Source organism: Ammodytes marinus (assembly GCF_949987685.1).
Source record: "Ammodytes marinus genome assembly, chromosome: 6".
Classification (NCBI taxonomy): domain Eukaryota; kingdom Metazoa; phylum Chordata; class Actinopteri; order Uranoscopiformes; family Ammodytidae; genus Ammodytes; species Ammodytes marinus.
The window spans coordinates 16525265-16537675 of NC_137235.1; the positions used below are offsets into that span (position 1 = coordinate 16525265).

Sequence of the window (12411 nt, forward strand, 5' to 3'; positions counted from 1 at the left end):
CTGTACAGCTCAGGGATGGAGAATGTTCGATCTTCTGTGGCAAAGCACAAAAAAATCAGAAGGAGGAACAAAAGGAGACTACCTTGTAATGCAATAGATACTCTATTGTGCTTTCTGTGTAACAGTGAGTGATGCTGCTTTACAATTTTTCCTTTGAGAAAACCAAACCTTCTTAGCTGGTCTTGGACCAAAAGAAAATTTAAAAAGAAAAAAAGAACACATCAACAAACCTTGATTATTAAATGTGTGTAATATTAAACGGTAGCACATATGCTGGCCTGAAGTCGTTAAAAAAGCAATTTTGAATGGGGGCCTACAAATCAAAGATTAATCCCAAATATATCTATTTTCTGCAGTTTTGTACAGTTTTATTTTATCAAAAGTCCATGAGCGTGAGGTTAAGTATATACATAGAGTTTTATAATACATGTACAATAAACAGTCACACACACTCCGTCTCTCTTCCATATGAGCACACGCAGAGGTAATCAAGCGTATATGTATTCAGGCACATACAATAACTCAAACAATGAAACGTACAGAGAAAAAGAAAAAGAAACAGTAGGAAAAGCAGTTACAAAGAAGATGGCTTCTTCAGAGACAGTGGATGTATAAAGCAAGACCTCAACCTTGTTTAAAAAGCATTTATGAAAACTATTGAGAAAAGTGATCTTTTGTTTAGCATTAACAATAAAAATAATAATTTTAAAACATTTATTTTTCTATCCTAGTGAAATTCATCATCTAATTTAGTAATGTTTAAATATAACCAAAGTGTTGACAGATTGGTGTCTTCGCTCCACAACACACACTCACACACATGGACACACAAACACGTTTCACATGGATCATCAGTACGAATGAAAATTGATAAAATTCAAAATACTTTTCAAAAACATCCATTCTTTCTGGGCTAAATGTTAAGATTTAAAAACACAACTAAAGAAAAGTGTATACATGCAAGTCTTCACAAACCCTAGAGACCCCCTAGTATCATACATACTAACTTGTCATCCAAGAGGAAGACAGTCTTCTGAAGTTTTGACTGAGATGTAAACAAACTAAATATTGGACCCATTCAGTTAAATTGTGCTTAGGTATTACAATTTGGTTTGTCAAAATGAATAAATGTCAAGTTTAAAAAACAACTGCAAATGGAGAATAGTAATATAGAATAGTTCAATGGGAGAGAGGGCTATAAATACAATGAAACACAACTATAGTTGTCTTAAAAAAATGTAGAACAAAGCTGACCTTTGTGTCTGATGTTGTTGGTTTGGGAGCCACATTATGATCAAAGTAGTCCATAAGTAACAAAGGCAGGTTTTTTAGGACACTTTCTCCTGCCATCTTCTTTATTCTTGTTTCTCCTCAAATGTCTGCAGCTGACACAATGGACCATGGAGGCCCGAAGGCAAATTATTTCCTTCATCAAAATCTCAGCATGTGAAACAGATTATGGGGCTGATGGAAGGAGATATCAGTGAAATTGTTTTATTTTTATGCTCTGTTTGGTGAAGAAAATGTGAGTTTGAGCAACATGGAGGGAGAAATAATGACATACACACATGATCCTGGTTTTTTGTTCGTAATGTAAGAACATTTAACAGAATAAAGGAATAGTTTTTCTAGCCGAGAGATGAGAAAATCAAAACCACTATCTTCTGTCTGTATGTTAAATATAAATGTAGTTCTAGCAAACGGTTAGCTTAACTCAGCGTAAAGACTGGAAACGGGGAAACAACCATTCTCTCCAAAGGACACAACATCTGTCTGACAGCACCCCTAAAGCTCCCTAACTAACAGGCTGTGTCTGGTTTGTTTGATCCGTAGAAAAACCAAGTGTTAAAAAGAGGTTGTGTGCCACGCTTAGCTGACGTCATGTTGACAAGTCCTGGAGATGTAATTGTTGCACTTTAAAAAAAAAAATTAGATTAGTGAGCTTCACGGGTGATTTTAAGAGGATTTGGTTAGCGTTGGACAGAACAGTTTACAGTTTTGTTTTCATACTTAAAGACAAACATAAGAGTGGCATCAATCTTCTAATCTATCCCTCGGCAAAAAGGCAGGAGATTTCCAAAAAAGAAAAACTGTTCCTTTAAATCACAGAGGCAAACTATTCAGTAGTTGTAGAGTGAAGATAAATGATTTTTTACTTGTTTTTGTACTATTTATCCGGTTCGTAGTCTCTTTTTTTTAATTAAAAAAGTAATTTGGACACAACAGTGTAGAGTTAAATTAGTTAAACTTAATTGCCAGACTAATCATGGGATTATTTTGGACTATGAGCCCGTTATGGTCCTTAACACTTACGGAGTGATAACACCTGTACTCCTCCAATCATTCCGATGTGACTGTCAAATAAAGCAGGCCGGGAGTTATGGTCGTAATCATGTAATAATTAACGCACAACACAGGCCTCGCTCAGAGAGTCCATTATGTCCCTGTCCTGAACCACAAAACTGTCACAGCCAATTGAGTCGGACCCAATGAAACAGGGAGAGACCAACAAGCGTACATTTAATATGATTTACATGAATTTAATGGGAAGTATTTTCCTGGTCCATCGTTTATGAGTAGAACACACAGTAGGGGTTTCAGGAGAGGAGGTGAGGTGTAAGGAAGCTTGTTGAGCATCTCAGTAAACGGTTTAAAGGAAATTGACTTGCACTTAGATTAATTGTGGAGTAGTTAATAGTACAAGAAGAAGCTTTCTATATTTTCTTTCTTAATTTCTTTCTTCACATACAGCGGCACGCTCTGACCTGGGGGGAGGGCAGGAATGTTTGTTTATCATGGCACTGTGGTTTAACCCTTGTTATCCTGCTATTGGTTACTTTTATTGTAAGGGATCTAATAAGAAATGTAAGTTTCCTCTAATGTAGCAATCTCTATGTTTCGCTGTGTAACATCTAAAAGTCGGTTATGATCATGAAACTTTACCCTTATTTGAGACTGTTTCAGCTGTATTTTTACTCTCAAATCAATTGATTAAAATAGTTTGCAGGTGGATCTGTCTAACAACAGAACAGATCTTGTATGTAGAAAAATCAGTAATAATCCTTTAAGGCACATCCAGCTCAAAATGTGAGACCCATTTGGTACTACCGAGCAGAAAAATGAGAGGAAACAGCAAATCAGTATGATGATGTTGCTTCTGCAGCTGGAAAAAATACCTTCTTTGCAAATGTATAAGTACATAGAAAGTACTCAGCGAGTCATGCCTTTCACATACACTTCACAGCACTCAAAAGTAAGAAAAGTATAAAAAAGCAAATATGAAGAATTAATTGCAAAGAAGAGTCCAAATTACAGGAACCCCAAAAAGATCCGTACTGTCTACCGGTCTCCTGTAATATTGGTAAGCTAAGAAAGAATTAACATCTTACAAATATGTAACATGAACTATTTAAATCAATAAAACTTAAAAACTATCCAAACCAAACATCATTAAACACTGGAATAATATTCAATTATATTATTAACATTATCAATACAATTATTATTAGTTTACCCTGTTACTTCAACAGAAGTATTGATTTCTCATTCATGATTGTATTTCTGTTGTTAAACAAAATGTCTGTTTGGTGTTAAGGGTCTGCAGGAAGAAGGGAGAGACGACGAGCATGTGAAGAGAGCAGAGAATGGAGATTTGATTTGACTTTTTCCCCTCCCTCCTTATCCTTCTCGGAGCGTCAGAGCAGCACCAGAATCCTCTCTTCTCATAAAAAAAAACGTGATTCCCGCAGGACTTTACCGCAGCTCAGCCTGCATTGGCCTCTGTGCAATGTCCACATGTTATCTATTTAGTGTCTGGAGAATCACACTCACAGTATCGTGTCTACTCAAGGTCATTGGCCTGTGCTGGTATTCTCCATTACCCTCATTCTTTACCCACTTCATCTTGTCTCTCTCTCGTTCTTCCCCCGTCTTCCCCCTCAAACATCCGACTCAATGCTGGAGAGCTTCTCATAAACGTGTCCATTGGCACCGTTGAAGGGCCCCAAACCTAGCGTGTCCCTGGGCACATGGTGGTTCCCCATTGGACCTCCCACCCCGCCCAGACACATCTCTTTGGGGAACCTGGGGGCCACATTGGACATCACCCCAGCTGTGGCGGACGCGGGTAAATAGGAAGCTGCTCCCATGGAGCTGCGGAAGTCCCCTCCTCCTCCTCGGCTGTTGTTGAGAAGATGCTGCTGCGGCTGCTGTTGCTGCGTCTGTGGCTTTTTGATGTAGTATGGTTTGCCACTGTGTAAGAGACACTGGTCATCACCGAAGGTTGGGACGAAGGGGTTCTGGTTCACCTTATCTGGGTAGAGAGATTTAGACAAGGAGTAAGTCCTGGCCCCTCGGCTGCTGCCACCACCACAGCCCCCATCTCCTATCATAGCTCTATCTCTGTCCCTCTGGTCTCTCTCCCCCACCGACCGCTGATGCAACCCACCCTCGCTTCCACGGACCAAACTGAAGGAGGAGCCTCCTTTTGCCCTATCCCCGCCTATTCCACCAAACATGGAATACTCCCTTTCACCTGCATACCTATCAAACATGTGAGCATAAGGGCTGGGGCCCTCCGTGAAGCGGTCTTTGTCTTTCAAACTTACACTTCGGGGCTGGGCAAACTTTCCCCCGACACCCCCGCCAACCCCTCCCATGCGCCCCGCCCCCTCCCTCTGCAGGTCTACGAATGTATCATACGAGTGTTGCCTGCGTAACACTCGCCCACCCGGCCCTAGCTTCCTGCGCTGTGCCTGAGTTTGTACCTGGCTGGGTCCTACACTACTCTTCCCTCCAGTGAAAACCATGTTATTATCCTCACTGATGTTGTAAAGGTTGCTTGGCTGGATCTTACAGGAGTCACAGCGTTTGCTGGTAGCGGAGCTGGGGCGACTGCTGCTAGCCCCAACAGCGCTAACTGTGCCGCTTACGCCTCTATCATGGTGACACACACTGTGAGCATTACGACACTCCCAGTCACCCCCTGCTATGCCTCCCCCTCCTAGCCCAGAAACCCCCTTCTCCCAGCAGGTGTGGGCCTGCTGCCCTGCTGACACTTTACACTCGGGTTTTTTGACTTTACCTTTGAGAAAGTCTTCCACAGGAACTAAGCTTTTACAGATACCACCACCGCTACCACCGCCCACACCACTTCCACCCTCTTGCTCCCACTTGGCCTTGCCCTCCTTGGAGCGGAACTGGTCCGAGTGGAAATCCCTCAGGTTCTCTTTGCTTCTGCGGAATAAGTAAGGTGAAGAATTACCCCCTCCTCCTCCCCTCATCCGCTCCAGGGGAGGTGAGACGGTGCGGTGTGCCTGGGACCCGTGGGGGAAGTGGTGGTGGACGGTGTAGTGGTGGGGTCTCCTCCTGAAGCCGTTCAGCTCTATCTCATCCTGCTCCCGTCTGCACTTGGCCGAGGCCGGCCTCTTTTTCAGGCTGTCCCTGTATTGCTTACGTCGCTTGTTGTTGCCTTCCAGGTTGCCGTAGGTGACAGTGTGCGTGGAGATATCCGAAACATCAGAGCGAATGTTCCCGTCATCACCCCCTGAGCCTGCCCCACCCCCACCACAGTACCTGTCATGACCCCCGATGAGCCCTGTGCTGGATGCACCTCCTTTGAAAGAAAACCGCCCGTACACATTGTTTGCCTTGAACCCACCCTGGTTGGATTCCGCTGGAGCGTGGCCGGCAATCAGGTCAAATTTATTGGTATTCCTGTGCGTCAAGGTGGGGCGGGGCTGGGTGGTGAAGATGGGTGCTACCCCTCCCCCTAAACTTTCGCAATCAAACATGCCCCCTTCCAACGAGCTAGCACTGCCTAAGCTACGCGGCCTGTTAGGCGGGGGCCCGGACATACCCAGAGCCGAGACAGGGTGGTGGTGCAGGTAATGGTCCTGGTACAGGTTGCTGTCCTTCAGGGGCAAGTTGCCAAAAGTCCTCTCCACCTCGCTGATGTAGTCACTGAACATGTTGTCCTCTGCCAGGTAGGGCGGCGGCTTGCAGTCAACAGGGTGACCAACCAAGCTGCGCCGGTGCTCCTGGATATCATAGACAGCTGGGTCACGACCGCTGTGGCAATACTCCAGAGCGGTGTGTGGAGAACCATTGATCCCTGGGACGGCGGTCATGTCCTTTGCAGTGCGGAGCAACCGCAGGATGTTGGAGTGGGTGTTGTTCATGTTCTTCTTCATGGTAGCCGAGGGTGAGTCTATGCTTGACTTGTTTTCCTCGATTTGTACCCCATGGATGCAGCTCCAGATACCCTGGAGTGTGAAAATGACAAGAAAAGGGAGGTGGAGAGAAAAAGAAAGGGTGAGACAGGCCATGGGTAAAAGGAAAGAATAAGAGTGAAAGTGGTAAGGTATGAAGACCAAGAAAGAAGAAACAACAATAAAATGTGTAGCAACCAGGAACCAAAAGGGGATTTATTGTTACAAAGAGAGAGAGAGGGAGAGAGAGACAGACAAACAAACAACCGGACGGACAGACAGAGAGAGAGGCAAACAGCGACAGACAGAGGTTAATGCATTGCCATGTTCCCTCTGACCACCCTCTTGTTTACACACTATTAAACAGTAATAGGGGCTGAGTTCATAAATGACTTCTCTCATAGGGACAACGTTGCCTCTCAGCACTTCACCCGACACACAGAATGGAGGGAGAGGAAAACAAGCAGATCAGAGCCTTGATTGATCACACAAGGGGCGCAGTAAGCTCATGGTTTTGACCACCGGTCAATAGGTTTAATCAATGTCATTTAAATTCAGCTGAAACCGATGCTTCTGACTTTCTAACTCAGGATTGTTTTTGCTCTTTTCCTTTCTTAAAAAACATTATAAAGGAAATGAATCACTTTCTTAATGTAGGTGTCTCTGATATATCAATAGAAAGACAGATAAACTTTTATAATCATCTATTTAAAATGTCATTAACCTTTTTGGTGTGGTTTGTTTTGGTTATTTGGTAAGAGCAGGATTCACAAGGAAAGGAAAGTTGGAAGCTTTTGCGAGTGACGTCAAACAAGCGGGTTTAAAGGGGGGCTTAGGAATCTCTGGGCGAAGCAACAGCAAAATCGGAAAGGTTGAGGACACACTATCCACCAGCCAGCGCACGGGGCAACATTCCTCAAAGGCGTCAGCTTGTCAGAAAGAGTTTATGTCTGTCTCTTGGTCACTTTCGCCGTTCCTGAGCTACATTCATGAATCTGAATCATCAACCCTCTTTACTTTTATGCCTCGACCCTCTCTTTGTGTCTGTTTTATCTCCATGGGATTGTCTGTATTAGAGCTACTATAGCTGCTGTGAAAGGTAATAGAAAAGAGGTTACTGGCACACCACCACGTCTATTCTTTTCTACTACTGCCTTTGTCCTGCCGCCTATTTTAGTCTTTATCATGATTCTTCCACAGACACTTGTGTGTTAAACCAGGCATGGGGAAGTATTAAACATATCTGGCTGTAGATCACCTCTTGAAACGTCTATTCACGTAAAGGTTATGGTAATGCAGTAAAATAGTAAAAAAAATTATAATGGAAAAGTAAAATCCTAAGCTCATGAGAGTTGATAGTAAATCATAGCTACCATGCAGACACCACGCTTATGTTTTGCATTTAAATATTAGTTTCATAAACTACAAAGACACAAGGAGATTGCTGCTAATCGAACAAGAAATAAAAAAAACTAAGTATGTGTTTCTGAAGTGCTCAAGGCGATATCTGTCTTTCAGGTTAGTCTGAGTAGATAAAAAACAAATCACTTTACAATTTGAAACACCTCGAGCCTTAACACCAAACATATAAACACTGGAGTCCTTTTCTCAGGTAAATAAGAACAGAGACAATTTATATGCAATATCCCCCCCGCCTTCTTTTTTTACTCTAAAAGAAAAGGTAACATTATGCAAATGAATGTACACCTCAAGTGATTATTCATATTGACCTTAACATCCTGCGTCAATTTACTGAGACACCTTGTTAAGTGACCCATTTTAACAAAGCCATAAACAAGCTCGGAAGAGCTCTTCAACATCCACAAACAAACCTTCAGGTCACCGGCTGAGAATGCGCAGAATACTAAATAGCTTTTATTCCAGGAACATTAAGGCATTAAATTGATAAACAGCTGGCTTTCTCAAAGGCTGTGGGCTCTGTTACCTCCGTCAGGCACTGAGGCTTACGAGCAATAATGTCATAACTGCTTACTGTGTGCTGTTATGGCAATCCAGGCGACATGTACACTTTAGAGTTTGGTTGTTTTTCACTCTCAATGGGTGAAATATGTGTAAAATGTTAATTAAAAACTTTTGGGTAATTTATTGGTTATAATATCTATCTATATATCTGTCTAAAACCCCCTTTCAATTTTTGTTTAGTTTAAAATCGATCATAAATCTTCAATGCGATTATTAACATCAAGAATTTCTTTCATTTTAAATAATAATACAGAAAAACTTGCAATTGAACATTTCAAACTAATAAATGGCACATAAATGGAATTAGGACTGAAATGCAGTGTTTGAACTGGGACTTAAAGCCACTACGAGTAACATGGCACGTTGGCGGCCCCTTTGGACAAAAGCGGTAGTATTTTTACGACGCCAGCTGTCGTGAAGCTGTTTTCTAGCGCGTGCCGGGCGTGCGAGATTCAAATAATCAGGAAGCAATATAGTGCATGTCTGTGTGTTGAAAGTTTGAGGGCACCGGACTCTTTTCAGCTCCGTGAGAGTGGTTAGTGACACAGCATCAACTAATGCCAGTCAGTGCTACACACACCTGATTGCAATGAGTTGATGCAGTGTCACCTCTCACGGAGCTGAAAGAGTCCGTGTCCTCACACAAAGTGAATGAACGAGAGACGGCAGTTAGTATGGATCACGATGAGGTAATGTGTTTATGTTGTTGTAAATAATGACTATTTCAGATGAATAATGGTCATCTGATGATGCTGGTGAGGCAAAGTAAACTTTGTTTTAGTAGGCTACCGCTCATTCATTTAGGAGTAAACACTGCAGTCTAATTCGCTCCCGTGAAATTGTGTACACGTTGCTTGGCAACCCCCTCCTCCCGCCCGTCTATCACTCTCCCTTTTAGCTTTTCTTCATTGCATTTTCTTTTTTTTTTTGATGGTTCAGCCCCGTTATCAGTCATTATGACGACAAATAACTGTCTCAAACAAGGCTCCCACTCCCCTTCCCTCACCTGGAGGGATAGGCTTCTCAAATCGCGTTGCAGCGCCACACTGAAATCTGCGACCAATACGGATATGTGACCATAGAGCCTGAACGAGCGAACCGAAAATCGGACTGGGTGTACGACCAGACCAAATGCAGTAATAAAAACTATATAAAAACGTCTTTCTTTGCACTGATGGTCTCGTTTGCTGTTAAAGGTAATTTATGATTATGAGAGGAAACATGAAGCTGTTTAAAAGATATTTAAATGTTACTCGGAGCTGCTTTAAAGGGTTAAATAATTTTTTTATCTACTAATACTATTACTACAGTATGTAATAGCAGTCAACAGGGTGACCAACCAAGCTGCAGGTGTGTTATACAAATTGAAAATGTTAAATGCTCTACAATGACAATTTTTTGTTTTTGTATAGCAGGGGTTGCTCTTTATTCATGTTTTGTTGATGAACGATTGCCGGGCCTAAAAATAGCCACAGGTGAGTCATTGTATTCCCCTGACCGACTGGATACACCTCAACCACAGACAGGGATTTTAAAGCAACCACCCCTGTGATCTTTCTGTCCGGAGGAGAAAGGTCAAACCTAAAAAATCAAGCATGAACACACTCACTCTGCTTATGCTGAAGGTGGCCGCGGGCTGTCCTGTGCACACGCCCATGAAGCAGAAGCGCAGCTGCCAGTAGAACCAATGTTCACAGATGAAGGTAAGTAACGACAGCAGCATGGCGGCACCGAGCATGTAGAAGACCCCCGCCATGTTGTCCACATCCAGCTGACTGCTCATCACCTCATTTTTCTCATTGTGGCAGATGCCCGTCAGCCACAGCGCCTCAAACTCCTCCATGTCACCTGGAGGAAGGAGATGCACACAATTTACTGTATCCATGTGTTGACTTCACTCTTACTGTGACCTGCACCCGTGGATGAGATTGCCCGCAGTTGTCTGAACATCTAAGGCTACAAAAGAGAATATCAATTTTGATGCCAAATACAGCTCAGGTCTCACATATGTGCAACACATGTCATGTTGCATTATTTTACAATGAACATGCCCTCCCCAGGGGTTCATCCTCATTAATTATATTTTATGCAAGGCTATATTTTCCTTGTTGTGAGAAAAAAACAACCTCCTGCAGGGACCCTACAGTCCCTAGGGAGGAAGTGTGCACGGTCATATGACAAGTGTTTCCGCCTAAAATGTGTCTCCCTCAGTTCCATATCACTGGGAGGACTGCTAAGGGGGGAGGACATATCCAGAGAGATTTGTTTGATCTGCACAGATGGTCTGTTTTTGTGTGTTTTCTGTGTGACAGCAATTGGGTTTACATTTCCCCAAAGCTTGTATAACACAGTTAAGTGTATGGATGTTTGTTCAGATGAGATCATTATACTGTAGTTTTCACTTGCTTACCTAAATGAATCTCCTTAAGAGAAAAAAACATTACAATGATTGGTTATCATTTGTTAAAATGGACAACACCATATCAAATCTGGAATCAAAGGGAAAAGTAGCACTCAACATTAAGTACTTCAACATTAAGCAAACAAACTTTCTCATTCCCTTTTCTTCCTTAAGTTAAATGAGAATATCAGTACCTCTCTCATGTCTGTGTGTCAAAAAGTCTGCTGTCAAACAGAGTGATTTGATTCGTAATGTCCAAGCAGTTTTTGCAGAATATGACAAATAAACAAAAACACAGTCACAAATTGATTGTTTAGGTATGATGAAGTAAGATAAACTAATTTGATATACTTTTGCATTCTGATAATGATTCCATTATGACAAAAATAAATTGTATTTTCTATATATATATATATATTTCTATATATATATATATATATATATATATATATATATATATATATATATATATATATATATATACGTCCCTTAAGCTGGGGCAAATGTGTTCCTATTTAGAATCAGTTCAGTAGTTTTACTCTTAACACTTTTGATTCCACTCAACAGTATGAACCAAATTGAACCACTGGGGCTGGATCAATAAGCAGAATATATAGTGTAATGGAAATCTATATTATTTTGATTCTCTGTTTTCCAAACTTTATCCCATCTGTATCCATCATCTTTCCCATCACTCTCCGAAACTCAATCATCATATTTCCACTTTCCTCCAGCAACACTAAGCTTGCCATTAGTAGGCTGTGGCAGTATACTCTCCAACTGCACATATGACTTAGACCATGTTACTGTAATGTCTAGACTCTTAATTGGATGTGACAGATATGAGCAAACCTGGATGAGTCTGATCCCCTAACCTGGACATATGTGTGCTGACAGCTGGACAGTCCACATGAAGTAATGAGAGGTAATGCATGATGTGCTGGCCTCAGGTACTGAGTCAACAGAACAATAAGACTTAACTTCAATTTGGTACATTTGTGCAGACATGTTGTCTGGTCTCTTGGGAACACACACTCCAGCATGCACATAGTGACATGTAACAAACAAAGCTTATGTAGACACACACACACACACACACACACACACTCACACACACACACACACACACACACACAGACGAGCACACATGTATGTTTACTGTGTATGTCGATATGTATTTGGCTCCTAAAGCTCTGATCCAAGGTGAATGTTCTCACTGCACTGACCTTTTCATCCATCACACACAACGGGAAGGAAAGTGAGAGCACATTGAAGGCAGGTGTGTGTGTGTGTGTGTGTGTGTGTGTGTGTGTGTGTGTGTGTGTGTGTGTGTGTGTGTGTGTGTGTGTGTGTGTGTGTGTGTGTGTGTGTGTGTGCGTCTGTCTCAGAATGCTGTACAGTATGTGATCTGGCAGGTGGTGAGCAGTATGGAGCACATACTATCTGGAGGTGGTGTGCTACTGAAGACGCATTTCCAAAGGCCAGGATTCACATCGGGGAGAAAGTAAAATTTGCATAACAGATTGATGGTTTCCCTTTCAAAATGTGTCAACTGGAATAAAAGGGTTTGTAAAATATATCGATCTGATGATTTTGGAAGTGTAAACAAAGTTTAGTTGTAGTGTTAAATTTTCAACCAGTACTAGAACCAATCGGGTCTATTGTATTGCATTGTCTAGGTAATTTGAGGCCAGAACAGGAAACAAACAGAGGTGCCTAGTTGGCATCCTAACCACAAACACCTCAACTGGCCCAATCTTTTCATCATGACGGAGCAGCTTGATGCAGAAGCCCTTGTGGAAAACTGCACTGTCGCTC

At 42.1% G+C, this 12411-nt stretch overlaps 1 protein-coding gene across 1 annotated transcript in view; it reads right to left on the reverse strand.

Moving 5' to 3' along the window:
- Positions 1-3938: 3938 nt before the first annotated feature.
- The window catches only part of grin2bb (glutamate receptor, ionotropic, N-methyl D-aspartate 2B-b), a gene marked incomplete at its 3' end in the record, with an annotated part of 71791 nt that continues 63318 nt past the window's right edge, over positions 3939-12411 (reverse strand). The window contains exons 13-14 of the mRNA XM_080029507.1: positions 9802-10040; positions 3939-6263 (exon numbers count right to left, since the gene is read on the reverse strand). Coding sequence (XP_079885633.1) covers positions 3939-6263; positions 9802-10040 — 2564 coding nt within the window. The remainder of the gene's footprint in view (positions 6264-9801; positions 10041-12411) is intronic.